This window comes from Pelodiscus sinensis, chromosome 6 (assembly GCF_049634645.1).
Source record: "Pelodiscus sinensis isolate JC-2024 chromosome 6, ASM4963464v1, whole genome shotgun sequence".
NCBI lineage: Eukaryota > Metazoa > Chordata > Testudines > Trionychidae > Pelodiscus > Pelodiscus sinensis.
This window is the reverse complement of record NC_134716.1, coordinates 87873159-87898597: the sequence shown is the minus strand read 5'-3', so window position 1 is coordinate 87898597 and position 25439 is coordinate 87873159. Positions and strand designations below refer to the sequence as shown.

Here is a 25439-nt window from a genome sequence, read left to right as displayed (position 1 = left end):
CATAAAATAGCATAGAAATAAAGTAATTTTCAGTTTACCACTACTGATTCCAACCATGTTAATATCCAATTAAGTTTGATGCTTATAGTTGTATAATCAGTCCTTCTGAAGGTAGTCAAATCTCTAATATTTCTCTCATCCTCATTTCTATAAAGAAATATTACTTTTAAAATATTTACGACTTAGATCTGAAGAAGTGTCTACAGTACACAGCCATCTTTTATAGCACTACTCCACTGTAACTATAGTACCCTGCAGCAATTTGAATATTATGATATAAAGAGGATAAGTGCAGTATGTATCTTTATAAATAGTTTATTAACACCAACACTTGCAGAGTAGCTGCCTAACTTCCAAAAGTTCTATTGCTGTATATTGTTTGGCTATTCCTGATAGAAGGCTTTAACCGTTGTGTCTGTTGTAAATATAGGAAACAAGATTTTTTTATAAATTAGGATTGGTAATTTAGGCACAGTACGCTCATTGAATCTGATGTTCTGTTTCTCTGTTGTTGCATGACGTGTCATTGTTAACTTTGTGTCTGCCTTGTAGGTAGCTCGTTGCTGCTTTTGCTGTGCACCAGATGGAGATGGTAACTATGCATCCCTTATATGTTTTGCTTAGCATTGCTTGTGCCCGTTAAACCAAACCCCAAGAGTATAATTAAGGCAAAGGCCAGTATATATAAAGGTGCATCTGTCCTTAATTCTATGGAAGTTGGAACATCTTCAGCAGCGTGACATGCATAAAAAATATTCACGAACTAAGACCACTCAGGAATGTTTTGATTTTATTTATTTCAAAATCTGTATAGTTTTTTGTCATTTGGAAAATATTTTTTTCCATTCCACCCTTCAGTGGTTCATCTCTCTTTTTTGCATTGTCTAAAATAAAAAGGAGTCTAATGTGACTATCTTCTCTGAACATAACTGGATGTGGGGAAAGGATATGTCCTGCTGTCATTGCCAGATTTGTGTCTTTAGCATTCTGTGTTCTGCTCCTGTAGTCAGCCTCTGGGTGCGGGAGCAACAGCAAATCGTATACCCTCTGTTAGAAGACCCAGTGATGTTGGGACTCTCGCTGTGGTATCAGCCACCTATCACCAACACACAGTGAGGAAGCTCAGGATCCCATATTCAGAATAAACGCTTGAATTCGTGACAGCATTTAAACATATATGCTTAAATTCCATTCACTTCAGTGAGGTTTTAGCATGTGCCTGAAGTCAAGGGCATGCTTAGGTGTTCTGGTGGATAAGGATATTTAAGTGAATTAGGCTTAAAATTGTTCATTTTAATTATTCTATAGAATGCAAACTCTACCACTGTTTCCATTCTCGTGTGAAACAACTTCTTATTTCTTATTTCATACAGCTGACTCTGAAGAGTATGTTGAAAGAAGGGGAGGTCAGACTGTAATTTATGATGAAAATAGAGGCACAGTGTACAGTTATGCCTTCTTCCACTTCATTTTCTTCTTGGCTTCCCTCTACGTGATGATGACAGTAACTCACTGGTTCCAGTAAGTAAACTTCAAGAATTAATCATAGAACTGGAAAGAACTTAGAGAGGTCATCAAGGTCAGACCGCTGTACTCATGTCAGGACCAAAGCACCATCTAGACCAGTGTTTCTCAACCAGTGGTACAAGTACCCTTATGGGTACTCTAGAGGAGTTTGTGGGGGTACGTCAACACAACTGAAATTTGGAGAACTGAATTTTTGTTTTAAGTTTTACAGTGCTTTTGTACTTTTTACACCCAAAAATTGCATCGCCCACCCAGCTATGAGTAAGTTGTTTAAACAGATGTTGCAATGGTAAAAAAAAAAAAAAAAGTCTGAAAACTAGGTACTGGGGATACTTATTTTTTTAAGGGTACTTTATAAAAAATGTTGAGAGAGACTTATCTAGACCATCCCTGATAGATGTCTATCCAACCTGCTCTTAAATATCTCCAGTGATGGAGATTCCACAACTTCCTCACTAAGCAATTTATTCCAGTGTTTAACCACCCTGACAGGAAGTTTTTCCTAACATCCAACCTAAACCTCCCTTGTTGCAATTTAAGCCCATTGCTTCTTATCCTATTCTGGTTAAGGAGAATAATTTTTCTCCCTCCTCCAGTTCTTTCAATGATCCCTCATAGGTCATGTTTTCTAGACCTTTAATCATTTTTGTTGCTCTTCTCATGTCTTGATTACAACACTCCTGTTAGTACATCCCAGAATGATGTTTGCTTTTTTTGGCAACAGTGTCACACTGACTCATACTTAGCTTGTGGTCCACTGTGATTTCTAGATCTCTTTTTGCAGTACTTCTCCCTAGGCAGTCATTATCCATTCTGCATGTGCAAAACTGATTATTCCTTCCTAAGTGGAGTACTTTGCATTTGTCCTTATTGAATTTCATCCTGTTTACTTCAGACCATTTCTCCAGTTTGTCCAAATAGTTTTGATTTATAATCCTACCTTCCAGAGAACTTACCATCCCCTCCCCACATGGTATCATCCACAAACTTTGTAAGTGTACTCAGTATGCTGTTATCTAAATCAGGGAAGAGCAATAGTTTTTGATCGGGTAAGGGGGCACAAAGAATTTAGTAAGTGGTCAAGGGACACACCTTTTTGTGATATTAATGAGGGGTGCAGGGTCTTTGACAGAGGTTGGGTGCAGAAAGGATCTTGGGGTAGGGTATTGGGGTGCAGAATGGGGTGTGGGGTCTGGGAGGGAGTTTGGGTGAAGGGAAGGGACTGTGACTTAGGACAGGTGATTGGGGTACAGGAGGAGATACAGAGTCTGGAAGGGGGTTTGGGTGCAGGAGGTGATTCTGACCTGGGTGAGAGGTGTAGGAAGAAAGGGGTGCAGGGTTTGGTCGGGAGGCGCTTACCTTTACCCAATTTCTGGCCAATGGGAGCTACCAGGATTATGCTGGGGGCAGGAGCAGTGCATAGAGGATCCTTCCCTTCCTCCCCCCTCCCCCCCTTCCCACAAGAGCATGCACCACGAAGAGACCCTCATGCTGGCTGCATTGAGTTGCGTGGGTGGGGCTGCAGCAGGTAGGGAGGTAGCCTGAGGGTCTTTTTGGGCCATGGGACATTGGCAGCCCAGATGGTGGTAGTGGGCTAGATCTGAATGTTTAAGGGACTGGATCCAACCCATCCGTCAAATTTTGCCTGCTTCAATCTAAATAATTGATGAGATATTGAAAAGAACTGGTCTCAAAACTGATCCTGCAGAATTTCACTTGCTACGCTCTTCCAGCATGACTATGAACCATTGATAACTGCTCTCTTGGAGTGGTCATCCAGCCAGTTATTCACCCACCTTATAGTTGTCCCATCTAGGTTATTAATGAGAAGGTAAAACGAGACTATCCAATGCCTTACTAAAGTCTAGATCAGGGTTGGGGAACCTGGGGCCGGATGCAGCCCCTGGCTTGCCTAGATCCAGCACCAAGGCTCAGGGCTCCCCCCCAGCACTGGGAAGCCCATGGGGCTGGAGCACACAGCGTCTCCTAGCCTGGGCCCCATTTGACTTTGGTGTGCGAAATGTGGGAAGTGTCTTTCTCCTCAAGGGTCACGTCAGTGAGGGTTTGTTTTTTCGCTTCTGACTTTTGTGCTATCCCTGACTGATTTGTGTCTGTCTGTCCGTCAGCGGCTCCCAATCCAAAAAAGGTTCCCCACCCCAGTCTAGATATACCACATCTACTGCTTCCCCTTATCCACAAGGTTTGTTATCCTATCAAAGAAAGTTGTCAGGTTGGTTTGAATTCATGCTGTTACCTGTCACCTTATTATCTTTTAGATGTTTGCACATGGATTCCTTAATTATTTCCTCTGTTGTATTTCCTGGTACAGAAGTTAAGCTGCCTGAACTGTAATTCTCTGGGTGGTCCTTATTTCCCTTTTTTATAGATGGGCACTATATGGGCTCGTCTACATTGGCCCCTTTTCCGGAAGGGGCATGGTAATTTTTGAAATCACAATAGGGAAATGCGCGGGGGATTTAAATATCCCCCACGGCATTTAAATAAAAATGTCCGCCGCTTTTTTCCGGCTTTTAGAAAAGCCGGAAAAGAGCGTCTACACTGGCCCCGATCCTCCGGAAAAAGTGCCCTTTCCCTATTGCGCATTTCCCTATTGCGACTTCAAAAATTACCATGCCCCTTCCGGAAAAGGGGCCAATGTAGACGTAGCCTATATGTCCTTTTCTGGTCTTCTGGAATATCTCCCACATTCCACAACTTTTCAAAGATAAAGAAAAATTTAACAGTGATGTAGTGTTACCAAATGACTCTGTGGGAGAGTACAGTTGAAATACCCTATCCTGGAGCACTTACATTTTATCTGCAGATGTATGTGGTTGAGAGAGAGAGAAAATATGCAGATCTGTCCTGGCTTGTCCTATTACCTGAACAGGAACCCAGTCTACAAAGAACTATTCACCTGGTCCCAGGTTCAGAATTCAGTTGCTTAAAGTCAGTAACTATCCCAAAATGATCACAGAGAAACAAAATGTAAAATAGGAATGGTGAATGTAAAAGCTTACTGCATTTCTTACAACCTTTCCATTTATCTCTTTAACAGTTATGAAGGTGCTGAGATTGAAAAATTCTTCACTGGAACCTGGTCCACCTTTTGGATTAAGATGGTGTCATGTTGGGTGTGTGTCGCCCTCTACTTATGGACCCTTGTAGCACCTCTCTGCTGTCCAACCAGACAGTTCTCAGTGTGAAATTCACAAGTGCTATTGTTACAAATACAATACATCAGTTCCTTTGATGGAGAAATACATCTATTAATCAGGTGTCTTAAGATCCTGGTTATTTACTTTTTGTCAAATGAAACTCTGGATCAGAAGACTTCTTCTTTTTAACCCTTTTTTTAAACTGTCTAAACACAAATGGAGCTCAAGGAACACAGTATCTGTTCAAGAACAGAGTTGAAACACTGAGGGTGGGGAAAATATAGGTAATGTTACATAAACTGGAACAAATAAAACAGTTGTAGAATAATTGACAATCTGATCTTATTGGCAAGAAAAGCAAACTTAGTGCGAAGTGTGCATTTCCCTCCTGTAGAATGGCAGATACTTTGTAACAAAAAGAAACATATTTGTTTTTGTACTTCCCATATTACTGATGCTGTTTACAGTGATTATAATGATTTAAATTCAAACTATCCTCTTATACTGTACACAAGTCTTGATACCTGTCTTCAGATAACTTTCTCCACAGAGGCACCTAAAATACTACTTGACTAGTTGAAAACTAGTAAGATTTTGACTGGGAAGGGAGTTGGGCAATGTATCTGCTGAGACGTTTCTAAATATATTAAATGACTCAATATATTAAGTTATTGCAAATATTGAATGATAGAGAAACATACCAATGGCAATAGTAATATTTATTATGTAAACTGAAAGGCACCTTTTAAGTACAATTGAAGCGGTAGGTGACATCTGTCTGAAATATTCAGAGATGCTAGATATTGTAAAAGGAAATGCTGTTAATATATATACTGCTCTCTTCTACCGAAGCTAAAGAGTTGTGTAATTAAAACAGACCCAATTATCAGCAAAATGTGAATGTTGCACATGTAATTTAAATTATCTTAATGGAATTCTGAGGGATTTGTGTGTCAAGTGGTAACTGAGCGCAAACTCCCCAGTCTGCATAGGCATATTATGCATGGTACATTTTTTTTTTTTAATTAAAGAAAAATCACAGCGTGCCACATTTAAAAAAAATTAAAAAATGAAATGCTAAGCAAATGTTGGGGAACATTACTCAACATCTGTAACTTTAAAAATAAGAGAGCTGAGCATTTTTTTACCTCTTTTTTACCCGCATTTAGAGGTTTCCCTCTGATTTTAAACTCCAGTTTTCACTACTTATTTCTTAATGCTTTAAAGTTTAGTTATGATGACCAGGAAAAGAACAATGTAAAATGACATCCCCGTATTCCATTGGTCTACTTATAGATATTCATAATTGTGCACTTTTTGAAGGGGGGGGCGGGGAGGGTGGAAGGAAATATTTCTTTACTAGCTGTACTGGCAAATCAGTGCTATGAGAATGTGAGCTAGATTCTGTCCTGATGACACCTCGTTAACAGATTATCCAGGTAAATTCCATGTAGAAACGCTTCCCATCAAGTTTAAATGATTTTTAATGTGAATAGAACAAATTTGATCAAGAGATTACTGAGCCAATAAACATGGACTTCACATTACCATTTTTAGTTAGTTTCCGGGTTAGAACTACATTTTACATATGTTATCCCGTATATAAATAAAAAGAAACCAACATGAATCCTTCTGAATGCCAGTAGGTTTAACACTAACCTATTCCTACCATTTTGTCAAGAAAAGAGGGAAAGAAAGGAAATTATCCATTTTGATATGACTCTGCAAAAAGTTAGTGAGCTTTACATTTGTGCTGGCCAGAAGCTGGGAATGGGGGATGGGTCACTTGATGACTACCTGTTCCGTTCATTCCCTCTGAAGTATCTGGCATTGACCACTGTTGGTAGACAGGATACTGGGCTAGATGGACCTTTGGTCTGACCCAGTATGGCTGTTTTTATGTTCACTGTCCTTTTACTTGGATTCTTTCTTTAGGAATAGAATACTTATAACTTAGGGATTTTTTTCTTTTAGCAATTATGTGATTCTGATGTAAGTTAGATGTTCTATCAATCATGCCTAGATCGTTCTGTATTGCAATAGTTATGGTAGTTCTTTACTTCCATATTACTGATAACTTGGCACTATAGTTTGTTCTGTTAATGCTGTTTCCAAGATTTGTTCTGTTAATGCTGTTTCTAGTACTTAATATGTGTATCAATGGCATCTGTGCACTGAGGATTGAGGTGGAAAATTCTGGTTCCTGGCTTTAGCAGACGTTAGAGGCAGTTTTTTAATATCCAGGGTATAGATACACTACTTTTGTCAACTTACTGTTTGACTTTCCTTCTCTCCCAGATCCCTTCCCTAAACAACCGTTATAAAAACGAGAAATGCCATCCAGTGCTAGCCTTCCAGTACTGTATTTAACAACTCAGTAAAACAGTTTGCTTAATGCTAAGAACCATCATTTAAATGAAGAACAGAAATAATCCTTTCCCCTGTGCTTGGGAGAAGGGAATGGGCATTCCTGGGCCCCTTAAAGCCAATTCAAGTAAAAGGTGTCTGGGCTTTCTACTCAGAGAGGCAGAAAGTAACTCATTTTGGGGTTTCAGTGGCTCTGAATATGACTCTGCAGTGGTTGAATTACTCCTACTCCCTGCACATTCCTCTTCCCCAAGCACACTGTGCAGCTCCTGTAACCTTACATTACTAATCCCACTGTCCTCAGGGGCTTAATGTCAGAATCCCCTCTATGGTGAAAACTGATATGTGGATTTCTTTGGTATGGTTGTGAATTTTTCTCCATTCACCGCCTGTCTTTACCCCTCCCCCACAAACACAACCTCAGCTTAAGTAAGTTTTGCTGTTAAGTTACAATGGTGGCCAAATAGTTTCCTGGGGTTTGATAATGTTTCCACTATGAGGTTCCGATTCTGCGAAGTCCCATTAATGCCTCATTGAAATTTGGAATAAAATGAGAGTGAGCGCCATGAGATAATACAGAGAATTATTTTTTCAAAAGAGAAGAAATTATTGTTAGTGTTAACCAGACAAGAGAGTCAACTGAAAAATCCAATTCATGATTCTGATCCAGATACAGTTTTTTTATAATTAGAGTTTTTTTCAAACGGGTTTGATTTGGTTTTAGTACTCTGAACTGCAATTGAAGTACTATCCAGAAAATCTGAATTAAATTCCCCAATGTCCAGATATCTGTAAGTATAGTATTGAGTACCATAGAGACCAATGGTATGAAAAACAAATAAGTTTTGCAATGTGGAACAATATGGGATTTTAGCACCATAACAGAGAGCCCTCCAATATACAGAACTATACAGTTAAGAATATTTAACCATTTTTTGGATTGGGTGGCCTATACTCTTAATCTTAGACTATATTATGATTTAACTCCTTCACGTTTTTTTAAAATATATTGGCCAGGGCATCCACATTCTTCAAAAAATAGAGACTTTCTGCATAGGCAGTATCTTGGTATTAAAAAAAATCCTTATTATGTATGCACTGCATACTCACTGTAATTCAGTTTACTTAAGGCAATAGCTATTTTGCACAGAGGAAATGATGGCCCCATAAGGAAAGAAGACTCACTTATGAGGCACCTTAAAAAAATAGTTTAGTAGCACTTTATAGACTAAAACATGTAGATGGTATCATGAGCTTTCATGGGCACAACCCACTTCTTCAGATGACCATCATTCACACACCCTAGAACTTGTTTCCCTGAGCCCACCCCACAGACACACCTCACACAGTGCATGTGGGTAGTGTTTGCAGAATGTGGGTAGGATGCAGCAGGGGCATGACTCTACACTGCTTTATCCCACTGCAAACTGTTGTGTGAGCCATGCTACCAGAGGGTGAAAACCCAAACAGAGGTTTGTAGTACCTGTCCCTTCACGCAGATGTCCAAAATCCATGTGGATCACTGGACATCGGTGCAGATGGAAAGCCATGCCTTGTTCCCACTGCTGGAGAAGATGGCATCACCTTCAGACACCTTGAGTTTAGGCCCACGGAGTTTCCTCAGCAATGAATTCCCTTCTGCATGGCAGGGGAATATTGGGGACTTTAATGTAATTTAAAAACACATTCTACTGTGAACTTCCTATTGACAGCTACTTGTATGGTTCCTAGAGTGGGATGTTAAGGTCTGCCACAATTCAGGATATCCAGCTCATTGGTCAGTATCTGCTCAGATGAACATGCATTTTTAAAAGTGCCCATTATGCTACCTCTGCCATAAATGATAATTCAGTTGAGACTAAAACTGGAAGAACTGAACTGAGCCTTTGATTCAATGGTGCTGCCTCATACACTAGCTCTGACACCTCCACTACACTAACTTTTACTGTGCATAGGAAAATCTTTTTTTTTTCTTCCTATACTTGACAAACGTCTGTGGTAGGGCTCTGATGCAGATGACTGCTGTGCAGTGATCAGGAATAGGAAGACTTACAAGGATGGAATGAGAAGCCTCTTGTGTCTAATGCTTCAGTGTTAAATAAAATGTTTAGCGTGTATTAGAACAATAGCCAAATAAGTAGGAGCAGAACTTTTTCTCCACATACATTTATTTTGTAAGCTAGAGAACCATACCCACTTGATTTTGCTTGACATCCATGTTGAATTTTGCCCAGGCACATGCCTTGTATATATCTTGGGAGAGGGTGTCTTTTTGGAACTTAAAATGGGTTGTGTTAGTCTGCTGTCTAAACTTTGCATGAACCTTGAAAGCTACACATTTTTTTCACAAGGAGGAGTTTCTCCACCTCTGTGGGAAGGAGGAACATGCTACTGTTAATAGTCAAAATAAGTTGTTCTTTTGTTTCTCCTTCCAAAAGTCCATTCCAGTGTAATTTGTATTTAAATGAAAGGCTGGTTCAATTCTTTTTTCAGGAAAGCCTCTTCTATTGGAGACCTTGGTGGTACGACATAGAAGGTTGCTTTGCAGTAAACTTGTGGTGTTTTGTGGTTGTTTCCCTGCTACTTCAAATACTCAGTTGGTTCTGAATATTTTTTTTCCCTTCCTTCTACCTTCTGCTTCAGCCTGGAGCAAATATCCATTTATTTGTGGTAGCGATTGCAATGAAAGCATTTTTGGGAGCTGCGATTCATTCCAGTTAGAAGTCAAGTTGACTTTGGAGGGAGTAAGCCTTCAAACCCAAATAGCTGGATTAGCAGGGGAGGCCAAAAACCCTCATGAGGACCGTGTGAAAGGCAAATGGACTTGTCTGTGCTCCACCTTCCCTACAGTGTGGTAGTTCTTCAATGTATTCAGGCTCCATGAGCAGGCAGATGCTGGGAAAGGGAAACTCCTCTCTGGTTCTGGTGCAAATTGTTCTCATGTTTGAAAGGACCACGTTTTATGCTTACCTTTGAACTCTTACTAAGTTTCATTTAAACTTTGGATTCCCTTTTTAAAAATATTAAGTCAAATACTTACCTATTTAAATCTGTTACAGCTTTTCTGGGGTAGCCTGGGTTTTCAAATATTCCCATTAGAGCTGCTCCAATGTGTCTCACTGAGAGACTGAGGACTGCAGTTTTGATAGATGTAAGACTTTTCTGAAACAAGTGTTGCTGACAGAAGTGGGTCTGAAGGCTTTTCCTCACAGAACCACAAACACTACATGACATTTATTTTCCTATAGATCTTGTTACACGCCTCAAGTGTTTTATGAAATTATGAGCTATGATTACAGAGGTATCACTTGGCGAGTTGCCACAGCTCCTCAGGGATCTAAAACAGAGGAGAGTGATTAATGTGAGTCACTCTGTTTGCAAACACCTCTGTAGAGATGTCAACCCCTGGGATTGTTTGAATGCCATGGTTCAAACTAAGTTTCCAGAGACCTATGGACAAAGGGCTTTTGGCATAAAAAGTCTGAGTTTTTAAATTGAGACGGGGCCTTCTTTATAATTCAGCAAACAAGTCAGGACCTTTTGTCTAGCCCTTGCAGAAAGGTTGGAGAAATCTTGGCTTAGGCGGACCCCATATTACTGGTGACCTGGAAAGCTTTAAAGTATGTGTATTGTATTTGTTTTCTCTGTAATGCTTTTACTCTAATGTGCTTTGCTTTGTGAGGCATGGTTAGTAACGGGGATACACTGTTGTAGCCTTTATAGAAAGATTAACTGGTCAGACCTACTGGGGGAAATCAGAGTGAGGTGTAGGGGGAAGGACTACAAACCTAAGCCCCCAGTCTGGCTGGAAAGAGAGACAATTGTCCCTGACAGGTGATAGATGGAATTCTGAAACTTTAAGCCGGTGCCCTTGGGGAAGACTGGGATTGGGAACAAGCAGTTAACCCTGAAACCATGATAGATTGCGCCAATCAAGAAAGCGTTAGCACCCTCATGCAGAAGTTTAATTTCTGGCAGTACTTTATTTGCAATCAGAATGTAACTACCCTGCATCTAGGACACCAGGCTAATCAACACGTTTTAAAAACTGAGCTGGAATCTTTAACTGGAGCAGTAACACAACAATCCACTGACTTTGCTAGTTATTTCTAACACTTGAACAGAGGACTGTAAAATTACAGTGGCCTCATTTTAGTTTTAATTTTTTGGCAACCAGAAATATTTGCATGTCTCTTCCTCAGTCTGTGGGTCCTTGTTTTCTTAGACTTCTCTCTCCTTGATATCTTAAGAAAATATAAGCAACTGAAAACTGGCCAAATTCCTACTCCTAATTTCTAAAATTGAGAAGTGTTTTCAATGATAGAAAGGAACAAAAAATACCAGGTGATTTCCCCTCCCCTCCCACCCCGGAGTTGAGGGAGAAAATGGGGATCAGTTCTATACTCAAAACTGACCCATATACTTTGTGCCTCCATGGTAAAATTGCATCTCTTTCTGTAAAGCAGTACCCTGCCTTTGCTGTCCATAATTTCTTGAAGGAGGAACATGCATCATGAATGAAGGTTAATTTTATTCTGTTAATATTCTGTTTTCTAAAGTATTGTGTACTGTAAACTTTGTCTTTGCATGGGTGCTTCACTTGCCTCTGCGGAAGAAAATCCCAGGAACCATATATTTTAAAAGCAGTGATTCTTTTTTATATACTTTTACTCTCAGTGATCCAATCCCCTCTTAACATATATTGTTGTACTTTCCACATGTGAAGGGCAGGACACCCCACAAAAGAAAATGGGTGCGGGAGGTAGAAAGGGATGTTCACACACATGCATGCTCCCCTTTGCTCCCCACCCCCACTCCTCAGTTGGGACAGGACCTTTGGCTTGGATTAGTTAGGACTATCATGATGATTTAGTGTCTAATATGAGAGGAGACTTTATAACTTAGCAGTTGAGTTTAAACCCACTAACCTTACTAATAATTATGGCTTTTAATGTGACTTAAAGCTGTTCCACATCAGTTAGTGTATTATAAAAATATAGTTTAAAGTTATTTTGTATTTCAAACACACTGACTTGTTTCCCCAAGTTATTTTTCCTGCTCTGACTACTGTAAGATCATAAGCCATTTGCACAAATATCTTAACTGCAGTTGTCAGTCTTGAACTCTTCAGTATTTGAACAAGGCTTCAGGACTTCTGATAAGGGGGTGGAGTTGCAGTTGTACATTTACAAAAGAATTCTCACTCTGAATCCTAGACAAATTTTGGAAAACTAAAAGGAAAACACGTAATGTTACTCATGCCTTAATTTTATTTTTCTTCTGTTAAAATATATCCGTATATAATATGTTTAGTTGTGGCTCGGCAATATTTGTGAGCCTGATGTAAAGAAAATTAATTTGTTAGAGATACTTTCAGCCTGAGTCTAGTACCAAAATTTTTTATAAATTCCCCAGAAAATATTTACAAGAAATATTCTAAGGTTCATTTTACTGCTTTATTTACCTTAAATTTAAGTTTGATTTTCCATGCTACTTCAAAAAATGTAATGCAATATATCCACAATTTAACATTTTTAATGAATGTTATAAAGTTGTCTTTTTAAAAGTTCTTTTTGATACAATTTCAGATAAGCTTTTTTTTAATCTGTATATTCTTTTTTTTTAAAGAATTTTATTCCAATAACATGACTGCTAGTTTGTTTGTTTAATTAACTGTTTGTGAATGTTTTGGTCTGTAGCAATTTTAAAACTGTTTTGAAGTTGGAGAGCAGCTAAGGATTTCAGACCTGAGAACAAAATCTTAATTGTAAAATCAATAGTAAACAGTTTTGTCTTTTTAAAGCATGGTAATGGATTTTCAAGAAAGATTTCTTTTGTATATTAAGAGTGCAAACTGTTACAGATTTAATGTTTAATAGACCAATAAAGTTTTGCTAATATTTGAAATTACAATGAATTGTTGTACATGTTGTACAAAGTTTTAGAAATCTAACCGCGTCATTTAATGAAGTTTGTCTTAAATTTATTTAGTTCTTTGGCACTGATGCTGCACTTCTTTATGTTTACCTTCAATATGTCCTTAAATTGCTCCCTCTGGCCCCCAACGCTGCTCTGTCCTTCCTTTAGCTCGGAAAGCAGAATCTGTTTGGGGAAGCGCTGATCAGGCATCCGGACCACATGACCAGTCCAACGAAGTTGTTGGTAGATGATGATGGCTTCAATGCTGGTCATGTTTGACTCTTCCAGGACACTAGTGTTCATGCGCCTGTCCTCCTAAGGGATAGTTAGGATTCTCCTGATGCGTTGATGATATTGTTCAAGTGCCTTCGGGTGAGGCTTATATGTTGTCCAGGTTTCACATGCGTACAGTAATGTTGGAACAATCACTGCGCTGTACACAAGGAGCTTTGTCTTGGCATTGATGTCCCAGTTCTCAAAGATCCTTCGACTGAGGCAGGCAAAAGCAGAGCTTGTGCAGCTCAGGCAATGCTGGATTTCCACGTCAGTGTCAACTTTGGCGGAAAGCTGACTTCCAAGGTACAGGAAATGCTCCATGTTTTCCAGCAGTTCTCTGTTGACTTAAATAGATGGTTATGAGATTGTCCCATCGGCAAAGATTGATGGGGCACCTTGGTCTTTTTTATGTTTAGTGTGAGGCTGAGATTCTAGTATGCTTGAGTAAAGGCGCTTAAGATGGTCTGAAGAGCTACTGGGAAAAGAGCAGCGACCATATTGTCTTCTGTGTACTAGAGCTCCACGATCAAAGTTGTGAAGGTCTTGCTTTTGGACTTCAGTCTTCTGAGGTTGACAAGCTTCCCATTCATTAATCTTCATGCTATCTGGAAGCTTGCCATCAATGAGATGGAGGGTCATGGTGATGAAGATGCAGAACAGCACTCGGCAATGATGCAGCCTTGTTTGACTCCCAATTTGACCTCAAAGAGGTTGCTTCGGGATCCGTTGTTACTTAGCACTGTGGCAGTCATATTGCCATGAAGCAGCCTCAGGATGCTGATGAACTGACCCAGAGGGGATCCATGGGAACCAAAGAATAAGGCAAAGCAGGAAACCTCTCTAATTTACGCCAGAGCTGGGCCAGTCCTGCATTGCTTCAGAGTGTGGTGAGTGGGGTTGCCAACCTTGTAATCTTACAAAACTTAACACCTTGCTCTGTCCCTGCCATGCGCCTTACCTGGGGCCCTGCCCCTGCTCTCTCTCTCTCTCGCTCTCTCACGCACACACGGGCTGGGACACACATTAGGGTGCAGGAGGGAATGAAGGCTCCAGCTGGGGATGTGGGCTCTATGGTGGGGTCAGGGATGAAGGGTTTGGCGCGTGGGAAGGGAATTCAAGCTGGAAAGTCGGGCTGAGGACTTTGGAGTGTGGGTCAGGGCTGGGGGAATGGGCTCTAGGGGGGAGGCAGAGCTGAGGTAGGACATAATGATGTGGGCTCCAAGTGGCACTTATCTTGGCTCCTGAGAAGCAGCCACTATGTCCCTCTGGCTCCTAGGCAGAAGGTGCAATCAGGCAACTCTACGCACTGCCTCTGCCTGCCTGCATCCCAACCAATGGGAGCTACAGAGCCGGTGCTCATGCTTGGCCAGGGGTAGCACACAGAGGCCAGTGGAACATGCCGGCCACTTCCTGGGAGCTGTGCCGAGCTGAATAGGAAGCCTGCTGGCCCCACACCAACCAGACTTTTAACGGCCCAGTGAATTCTGTGAATAATTTGTGGGGACAAAACCACCTGATTTGCACTGGTGGTGACGGGGCTGCTTGGAGATCCCTGTCAGATCTCATTCTGACTCTGGTGCTCCTCCAGTAGCCTTGCTGAAGTCATTTAATCACTTGGCCTTGTTTCCCATCCGTAAAATTGGATTCCTTAAACCAGCCTGTCTAAATTGTTCTTCCTTTCTAATTTTTGTCTTTAGTGTTCTCTCTAATCCAGGGGTGGGCAATAAGCCTGCAGCCTGAACATCATTCACCAGATGGTTTATTTACCTGAGCATCTGCAGGCACAACTGATTGCAGCTCCCGTAGACCCTGGCTCACCACTTCCACCCAATGGGAGCTACAGGAAGCAGTGTGGGCCGAGCCACGGCTCCCGTTGGCCGGGAACGGCAAACTGTGGCCAACAGGAGCTGCAAGCAGACATGCCTGTGGATGCTCAGGCAAATAACACACTTTAAATCTTGGCAAACCATGTCCGGCTCGCAGGCTGCTTACGTCCACCCCTGCTTCTAATCGCATTGGTTGGCTGTGGGAAGCAATTGCTAAATTCAGAACCCGAAGCCTTGCTGAAGAAAATGGCATGAGACTTTTAATTTGTGTAACATGATCCCTAGGATATTTCTATCAAGAGGGAATGTTACTTACAAGGTCATCAACCATACAGTTTTGCTGTTGCAGCAGTATAGCCACAAAGGAATTTATTGCAGAGCCCACCAGCTTGCAGCCCAGCACAATTTCTTTCCCAAGCTAACTAAGCACAGAAACTAAAATGATTTTCCTGAAGATGGTGGCTAGACTGCCAGTGTTTAAACTGAATACTAGTCATTACCCTGAGACTAATTTATGAACATAACCCCCTTCCTAACTCCCTGTAATGTCTACACTACAAAATTATGTTAACCTTACACTGGCATACAGCCACTGAAGTTATTAATTCGTGGGTGCGCACGCACCTGTTTCTTGGGTTGGTCGTGTGCATCCTCCCTAGGAGCTCTTATGTTGATTGTGTTGTCAGTATGGGGGTATTGTGGGATTGTACTTGGAGGCTAGTAACAGTAGCCATAAGCAGTGAAGTTTCTCTGCTCACACTACACTACAGGGATAGGTGAATATAAGCTGCCTTGCATCGACTTTGTGGAAGTGTTTTCACTTAAATGTGCCAGACTGCATGCTGGGGTGCTGTGTAATGGGTTCCTTTGTGGCTATTCTGTTGCCACAGCAGAATTTTGTCTCTGATTGCCAGGATAGGTAACATTTCCCCTTGGCATGAATATGCTGATTAAATGTTATAATTCCTACAGTGTACAATCTCTGAAGCAGCTTTTACTTTAAGTACTCATTCAGAAAAATGTTAATTTTGGCTTTACTGGTCAGTGCAAACATGACACAATAATAATCTGAAAACTATGACACTGTAACAGTGGAGAAGTGGCTATTAGCATCCCGTAATTACTGGCTAGTGGGGGGAAGACCCAGATTTACAGCTTTAAACAGTCCCTGTCCCCTCTTCCAATTTGCAAGAGACAAACAAGACCCTGTGCTAGATGGAATTTCCTTAAACAGATTACTTCAAATTTCTCCTGAATTTGTGTAACCAAAAGTTCCTCCTTCCCACTTGTAGACCCAATAAAATTTGTGAGAAGTGTCTTTAATTTTCAGCTGTTTTCTTTGTGGGGAAAATTGGAAAAAAATCTAGAAATCAACACTTTCTGCAAAGTCATATTTTTGTGACAAATGCTTGCACTGTAGCGAATACCACAACTGAACAGGGGAAGTGAGAGAGTTCCTCAGTGTTTTCAAATCCTATCCAATGTTGGGTGGACAAGTAGAAGGGAGAGGATCCCTGCCTTGGTAAACTACTGGGAGGCCAGTTGAGCATAGCTAAAAAGAAATGTTTAACACAAACATCTGGACAGAGATGTTACTGCAAACATCTTTGATGTGACAAGAGTAGCTGGCAAAAGAACTAATGGCAGCCATCAGCATTCAAAAAGAAGTCAAGACACAAAATCACAAGTGGTTTAAATCATGAGACGTTATTTTTTAAAATACATTCTGCCGATTTTATTTGTCACCTTGTTTCCAAGCCTTTCGGGTGTACTCCAGTCACACTTTCGAAGTTTGTCTCTACAACTGAGAGTCATGGCACTTAGCGGGCTTGAGTGGGTCACACGTATCTGAGTCAACAAGGGGATGCTGTTGCAAAAGAGGCTAATCTAATATTCTGGGGTGTATTAACAGAAATGTCATGTAAGACACAGGAGGTGACTCTCAATTTTACGTGGCACTGGCTAGGCCTAGCTGGAGTACATTGTTCAGTTCTGGGTACACTTTAGGAAAGATGTGGCCAAATTAGACAGCGTCCATAGGCCAGCAAGAAAAATAATAAAATGAAAGCTGACCTCTCAAGAAAGGTTTAAAAAAGAGTCTGCACGTGTTCAGTCTTGAGAAAAGAAGACTGAGTGAGGGACCTGATAGCAGTTTTCTAATACGTTAAGCAAGGAGAGCAGTGATCAGTTGTTCTCTATGTGCCCTGAAAGTAGGACAAGAAGCAATGGGCTTTAATCTGCAGCAAGGGCAATTGAGGTTAGATATCGGGGAAATTTAACTATCCAGATAGTTAAGCAATGGAATGGGTTACCAAAGGAAGCTGTAGCATCCCTCTCATTGATAAGTCTTTTAGAACAGATTAAACACCTGTCAGAGAGAGCTTAGGTGTTCTCTGTCGGTCCTGCCTCAACATGGGAAGCTGCTAGATAACCTCATGAGGCCCTTCTAGCCCTACATTTCTATGAGGGCTACAAATGTACCTTTTCTAAATGTCACTCCCAACTATTCTCTGTAAGAGGATTGATGTCCCCAAAAGCCTTAATCACTCTCACTAGGAACCCAAAGATGGAGAGGAAAGGAGGTGATCTCATGTGGAGCTGTAGGGGTGAGACTGAGGAGAGGAGAGCAAAGCAGGGACACTGAAGGTGAAGGAATTGTGGAGGAGGCGGAGGGGAAGGAGACAGATGAGCTTTATTCATCTGTTCCCCAACAAAGAGCCCAGAGGATTCTGGTATTTAGTGCTCCTAAGGTTGGTTAAGTTTTGCTTAGAAATATGAACACCTGGTTTTCTTTTCCCTCCAGTGGAACAGGTCCTAGCCAAGACAATGACCCAAGATTCTAATAGGATTCTTTCCTACAGGAGTGAGGGCATGTATAGCACTTAGAGGAAGAGCAAAAAACCCATGACCAAGCCTTCACAGTCCTGTGACTTGGGCTTAAATCCCCCACAAAAGGGAAACTTTCAGTATATGTAGAAATATTTACAGAAGTGTATGGCTTACATGCTGGCCTCCTTGTGGGCAGTTACAATAAATTCTTATTCACACTAGGAATTTCCCTTAATGCTGTTGTTTTGAAGATTTTTCAGAAGTGATCCAAACAAGATAGCTCCTTTAAAACCAGACCATTCTACGTACTGCTTTGTACTCTGAACAGACACAGACAACAGTGAATTTCTAACTACATAAATTACTTCCACAGATGGCGCATGCAACTCAGAACTGAGGATACATGATTAAGGCTTCTTGCCAGGAATCTTGGTGGACGTAAGAGCCAGAGCTTTAGGCAATGAACAATTGTTAGTGGAATTAGTTTCAGACATTTTTGTGGGTAGACAGCTGGATTTTCATAGATGAAATCAGAAGGAACAGTTAGACTAAATCAGGAACAATTCTCAGAGCAGTCCATATGGGAATCGTCTGGAATAGTCCAAGGGACAGGGAGGGATCCTATTCTTCCTCAGTGGAGACACTAAAATGTCGACTGGAAAAGAGTGAGAGAACAGCTACCCAAGGGAACAAACATGCTGACACAGGAGCATAGGCTAGATGACCTAACTGTTTGCTTCAAGTGCTGACTTACGACTCTGAGAATCACTGATCATTTCATGCTGGTTGTATGTATGTTTTTACACATGCAAATTACTACCTCCCAAATGTACTAAACAAGTTGCCTATTGTTTCATCTTGCCATCATTTCGATACCTTAACTATAGTGGCAGGAAATTCTAATCCAAGTTTAGGATAAAAAGTTTGTAACTTAACCGTGTTTACATTAAACTCCATGAGGCAGCATATCAACCAGTTTCCAAAGACAGTGAAACCCCCACTTACTTTATCTCCTTTTTATTTTCACATTTACATAAAAAAGTCTGACAGTTATATTAACCAGAACAAGCTGTGGTGTGCATTCTTACAACAAATGAGTATTGCTTTTGCCGTTTGAAATAGCAACATCAGGTTGCTTTCTGTGTTAGATATCTCCAACTCCAAGCTGCTGAGCTTGAAATTCCTGAAAGTCCTCTGGGATGGTGTCTGAAAACAACAAAATATGCAAAGGTTAGTTGTTTTCCCATGTAGCTGATGCGTGTTTAGTCCTAGAGCAAGGTGAATAATTGGGAATGAATAATCTATGGGTTAAAGGATAGCTTTCTTTTTCCTAATCAGAATTTGCTTGAAAGTAGAATGTGTCTGTTCTAAGCTGTATTTTTAATTTGCTGAATAATTTCTTTGAATAACTCTTGGATTGCAGATCATTCGAGCATTAGGCCTTTTTGCACTCAGTGTCGTACACAAAAAGAGTGTGTATAATGAACCAGTGCAGGGAAAATTGTGAATTTTATTACTGAACATATAACTCTCAATTTACTGCATGTGATGATTCAAGCTTCAGATATTTGTGGGCTAATAAACACTGAACATTCATATGCTTGCTGCAAGGGAACATGAAAGAGCTGGTTGTGTTGGAGTGTAGTGGAAAAAAATACTCAATTTGACCTGAACATTCACAAGCAGTTTTTTCTCTGCTCTTTACCCATCTGCTTTAGAATGTCATGAAGAATCCGTCTATCTCCTGGTGTTAAATGCCACACAGAATTTCAGTCTGTGGCCACTGCGAGTGAGGCAGAGGATTTAAAAGCCCTGGAAGTTGTCAGTGTCAATTTCAAAATTGCATGTGTCTGTAAACAGCCTACCTTCCCTTCTTACAAATAGCGCCTAATGTCAACATGAAGAGACAAAAAGGAAAATACTCTTGTTTACTCTGTGCCTTTGTTAGATCTTTGTACAGTCAGCTGCACTGCTTCCTGTGTAAAGTCAGCAACTCCCTGCAGAATGGTTTGTGGGCTTTTCACAAAGCTACAGGCAAGAGCAGGGGCAGATGACCGTTTTGCAGGGCCCCGGGCAGCATAATTCCGCAGGGCTCCCCCTTTGCCACGGCGCATGTGCAGTGACGCCATGCACATGCGCGGTGGCACCACGGCGCATGCGCGGGGCTTTTTGAAGCGCGGAGCCCGGGGCAGCCGCCACGCTCGCCCTGCCTTATATCCGCTCCTGGGCAAGAGAATCCTTAAGAATTTGCATGAGAATTAAACTTGTAAATGAAGTTAAGTTCCAACCCTCCCCTGTGTATTTGGCTTGTGGAATTGGCCTGAAACAACATGGTGACTTGGAGATCCATTAATGAGTGTCCAGGCAGATTAAAGTGTTCTCCAACAGGTTTTTACGTACTGCCTTTTTGGATATCTGATTTGTGTCCATTAATTCTTTCCCATAGAGACTGTCCAGTTTCGCCAATATACACGGCAGTGGGGCATTGCTGACATTTAATGGCATATATCATGTTAGTGGATGTGGAGTTAAATGAGCCTCTGATTTGGTGGCTGATGTGGTTGGATCCAGTGATGAAATCGCTAGTATGCAAATAGTATGAACAGGGACATCGGCTGGCTCGCACACTACCTTTCACGTCCTAATGACTTAACCAACCAATGAAGGTGCTAATTTTTCTTAGCCTCTTGTAACTACTTGAACCGTCTACTCACTGCCTCTCTTCCCCCCCCCCCTTTTTTCTCTTTTTTCCTCCCTTCCCCCACTTCCCTTATTTATTCTTGGATCTGGACTTCTAATACTCCAGTCATCTGAAGAAGTGGATTGTGCCCACGAAAGGTCATGATACCACCTATATGTTTTCTTTGTCTTCAAGGTGCTACTAGACCAGTTTTTCTCAACCAGTGGTACGAGTACCCACAGGGGTACTCAAGAGAAGTCTGGGGGGTATGTCAACACAACTGAAATTTGGAGAAAACTGAATTTTTGTTTTAAGTTTTACAGCACTTTTTTTGTACTTTTTACACCCAAAAATTTCATCACCCGCCTCTGTACGATTAAATTGTTTAAGCATATGAATGTTTAGTTTGTGGTTTTTAAACATTTCTCAGCACAGCCATTTGCTTTCAGTCATTGAAACTATAGGCAGAGCCATCGCAGCAAAGGCCAGCAGCTAAGGCTACATCTAGACTACATCCTGGCTACATGTAGTCTTGACTACATCCCTCTTTTGAAAGAGGGATGTAAATTAGACATATTGAAATTGCAAATGAAGCTGGGATTTGAATTTCCCACACTTCATTTGCATAATCGCGTCACGGCATTCTTTCGAAAAACACTATTTTAGAAGTGAAACCGCTGCCTTTCGAAAGAGGAATGTAGTCTAGACGTACCCTAAGAGCCCTGCTTCCTATATTCAAAGCTGGCAACTCCCCTTAAACATGCAACATTTCATCTTGGCACTAGATCTGGGCTGGAGCTTTGGATTTAAATGTTTAATTTCACAAAATGTAAGTAACCAACCCAGTCGGTGTTTTGCTAACTGGCTTGTCTCCAATAGAGGGGTGGAGTAGAATGGCATTAGGCAGTGGGCTGCAGCTGCCTGTACTCGGCAGAGAATTATTCTGAGAAGAGAGAAGCAACTGTGTTCCACTTTTACAAGGCTGATCAGCTGCCGTGACGGACATTGCCTCGTGCACAGTTCCTCCAGAAAAATGTCTTGCAATAAGGAAAAAGGGGAAGCACGGCTATGTATGCGAGATACATGGGAACACCAGGGCAGAGGGGTGGTAAAAGCGAGCTGGGGGAAGTAGCCTAGGACTGTGGTTTTTGTTAAGCATGTCCAAGTTTTAAAATTAATTCAGAATTAATTGATTCCTGCTGACTCATGATGTTAAAAGAGCTGAGGTCTGCTGGAAGGAGTCCTGGCCAACACTATGTGGAATGAAGAAGTGTGACATGTCTAAATTCAGTCTGCAGCTGAGGATGCCTTCTCAGCTGTGGTGCATCAAGCAGAGAAAGCTCACAACAGCAACTGTTATGAATGGTGCAAAAACCTACCTTCCATTGCCTGATTGGCGCAGCAGCAGTTTGGCTAGAGTATAGATTGGCTAACATCATGAGCAGTAGATGTACTGGCATATGCATTGTATGCTGTGGCCCATAATTAATTTACTGAGGACAATGCCTCATTTGCTGCATGGTTAGCTTTGAAGTATTGTTCATCTGGTCTTAACATTTCTAACTGTACATATGTGTTGTAAGTAACCTGCTCCATGTAATGGCATGATTGTGCTGGCAAATTGCGTGTGTATGGCAGACTAGAGCAACTGAAGGGCTAATTCTACTTCGAGCTGGATGTGCGTTGACCTCTGCTAAAAGAGGTCACAACGGGCATGATATTTCACAGATTCATTTGCTGATGAAAGGGAGGGCTGCAAGGTGGTTAATGAAACAAAGCCAAACTTCTGTACTTGTGGATGAGTCATGCTAAGAGAAATGATACCGTTGCAACGATATTTCAGGTTGGACCAAATAATGTTTTCCTGAGAGAAGCAGAAAACACCAAGTCTTCCTCCACGCATGGTAGTGTCTACAGTTACTCCAGAATCTGCCACCAGCTGAGACCCTTCATAGAATCGTGCCCTTCAGAATAAAACAAATGCAGCCTCTGTTAGTTAGCAAATAAATGCAGATTAAAACCCTGTGACAAGCTCATTTGGTTAGTCTCAGGACCATACCACCATAAGCTTGAAGAGAAGTTATGGTCATTACCCCCCAGCTGTACCAGGGCTGTGCCAGTGGGGTAGGGAAGGGGCAGTTGCTCCAAATTAGGTTAGCTTCTAACAGCTCAGTAGAAGGCCTTTCACTGGCTAGAAATCATTAACCATAGTATCTTCTGATCACACCTACTCTCATCCCAGTGTGCTTCCTCCCACAGGGGAGAGTTAGTTGTCTATGCTAGCTCCATACCAGCAGCACCAAACATTTACCTGTACATATCAGTATTTCTAATTTACATCTTGGTGGTGCCCAGTGGGATCCAATCAGAATCCAGGCTCCATGGTACAAGGAGCTGTACAAACACACAGGGAAATAGACACCTTCCCCAAGAATTTTCTTGTTATAAAGCAATGATAATTTACTATCCTTAATTTCTCTTTATTCAGCTGTTTCAAAAAGAACACAGCTGGTGAATTTGGGTTCATAGAATCATAGAGACCTCAGGAGGTCATCAAGTCCAGCCCCCTGCCCAAAGCAGGATGAATCTCAACTAAATTAACCCAGCCAGGGCTTTGTCAAGCCAAGACTTAAGCACCTCTAGGGATGAAGATTCCACCACCTCCCTAGGTAACCCATTCCAGTACTTCATCACCTTCCTAGTGAAATAGCAACTCTGTTGGGCTATTTCAGCTCTTGTGCCTTTTCTAGGCTTCCTGAAGTCTCAGAGAAATGTGTGCTAGTACATATTCATGGGGCTGCACTATTTAATCAAAACATACCACAGTGAGTTATGGGCCAGGTGTTGGCTCAGGCTTTCATTTTTGGTTCTGAAGGCCCTTGTTGAAGAATTAAATAAGACTCACTTTAATCCACTCCTTTGGTTTCTGAGGATTTTAACTGGCGTGACTAAAAAAAGAGTGTGTGGTCGTATACTCAGTGCATGCCAAAAGGCATGGAGCTGCAGAAACTGATTTAATCTTGAAGTTTATTAAATGGTTTGCCTTATTCTGCCTATCTGAAAAAGAGTAGTTGTGTAGCTAACTAGTTGAATGTATGACTACTCTGTGGCAGGTTAGGGTTCAAATCCCCTATGTGCTCATTTGATGATTATCTGGTCTGTTCATTCCCTCTGGGGCACAGGATACTGGGCTATATGGACCTTTGGTTTGACCCAGTATGGCCATTCTTATGTTCAGTATAAATATGTGACTGGTCTGATGGGGCCAAGCAGGAGTACAATGTACACTGAGGATATTTTTTAGACCCTGGTCCCACTGACTTGAATGTTACAAGATCCAACCCCTTATCCTGACAGATGATTGCCAGTGAAAATGCTTTCCCCATGTTTGTCTTTTTTGCGCTTCTGCTATGTTAACAAATTAGAACACCCTGTGTCTTTAGGAGCCCTGCACTTCTTTATGGATGTCAGCCCAAGATCAACATCACTCACATTACATCTGTAAAAACAGATTAAAAATCAAGAGCAATTCATAAAGGCTTCTCTGAGTGAATCACGCACTTATGAGCCGGGCCAATGTCTCTCTTGCCTTTTAATACTTAAATAGTTGATTGCAGTAATGGATTGACTACTTCCAGACTTTGTTCAGAGTTTGACTTGCACGATGGTGACTACTTACTTATCTTGCCACTAGCAATTTTTGTAAACATCACAGGGACAAGAAGCATTTCGATGCTAACATGCAGTCAGTGAACATAGTGAGGACATAGATCACCTAGAGAGAGTCACTTTAAGAAGAGGTCTATGTAAGCTCAAAAGCTGGTCTCTCTCTCTGGCAGAAGTTGCTCAAATAAAATATATTACCTGACCCACCGTGTGTCTCTAATATTCTGAAACCAACACAGCTATACCTACACTGCTCACCTGTTGTATATTATGTTGTGCTAATTACTGATCAGGTTCCATTTTACCATCTTTATGCTTTCTGTGTTGGCAGCTTTGATTACTTCTCTTGCTGTTTATATATAGTAGTATGGATAAATTATGAGTTTATACGTTCATATTCCAAGGGATCAACAGTAAAGAATATTCATACAGAAGTAAAAGATCTGTGGAATGTTAAGGTTTGAACGTGTTTCTCTGTGTTGTATTGATATTTGCAAACACTTAAAACAAAACCAGGCAAGATAGTATGTCTTACTTTGGCAGCTACAAAACCCAGACATACTTGACCTATTTGTAATTATATGTGGTTTGATTTTTCTCAAACACAAAAAACCCTTCACTAACTAGAACTTTTTTAAAGATTTGTGAAAATCACAGCTGTTTAGCTCTACAAAGGTGTAAACAAGACAACAAACTTTGAGGTTTTTATATAGTCTCAACCTATTTTGTGACTTTAGATGGTACAAGATAGGTACGTTTGTAAATATGTATTCATCATTCCTGGTCTCTCAGTCCTACCTGATGTATCCAACCTGGGGTCTGTGCTGCAAGAACCAGCGATACGAGACTTTATCTTTCCAGCCCACGTTTCTGGGGTCTTTCCATAGCAGTCTGACCTGGTCATTGGTGTCCCCTGTATGCCAGAGTGAATTCCTGAGGTGTTCTCCAGGGCCAGTCTTAGATTTAACAGCCTAGACAAATATGGCATTGCTTAGAAAGTGAAAAAGAGAAAATTCCCTTTAAACTTGAGAACATGAGCTCTAACTTTTTATAGAGTGGGCCACATCTTACTCAAGGGATTGCCTTGGTCAAACCCTCTCTCCCAGGCATGAGCTCATGACACCCCTGGGGGGCCAACTGTAGCAACTGCTTTTATTATTAGCTGTGTTTTTCCTGTAGGAACTAAGAGGA

General features: G+C 41.2%; 2 protein-coding genes across 4 annotated transcripts in view; one reads left to right on the top strand and one right to left on the bottom strand.

The window, feature by feature from the left end:
- Nucleotides 1-6988, top strand: part of SERINC5 (serine incorporator 5) — a 62419-nt gene extending 55431 nt beyond the window's left edge. For both annotated transcript variants that reach the window (XM_075932344.1, XM_006119154.4), the window contains 3 exons: nt 553-592; nt 1374-1521; nt 4586-6988. In XM_075932344.1, coding sequence (XP_075788459.1) covers nt 553-592; nt 1374-1521; nt 4586-4733 — 336 coding nt within the window. In that variant the 3' untranslated portion in view covers nt 4734-6988. The remainder of the gene's footprint in view (nt 1-552; nt 593-1373; nt 1522-4585) is intronic.
- Nucleotides 6989-18390: 11402 nt separating this feature from the next.
- THBS4 (thrombospondin 4) overlaps nt 18391-25439 on the bottom strand; it is a 79040-nt gene continuing 71991 nt past the window's right edge. Inside the window, exons 20-22 of one of the 2 annotated variants that reach the window (XM_075932343.1) lie at nt 25047-25219; nt 22407-22546; nt 18391-19108 (exon numbers count right to left, since the gene is read on the bottom strand). In XM_075932343.1, coding sequence (XP_075788458.1) covers nt 19047-19108; nt 22407-22546; nt 25047-25219 — 375 coding nt within the window. In that variant the 3' untranslated portion in view covers nt 18391-19046. The remainder of the gene's footprint in view (nt 19109-22406; nt 22547-25046; nt 25220-25439) is intronic. The other variant, XM_006119153.4, reaches the window with a different exon arrangement.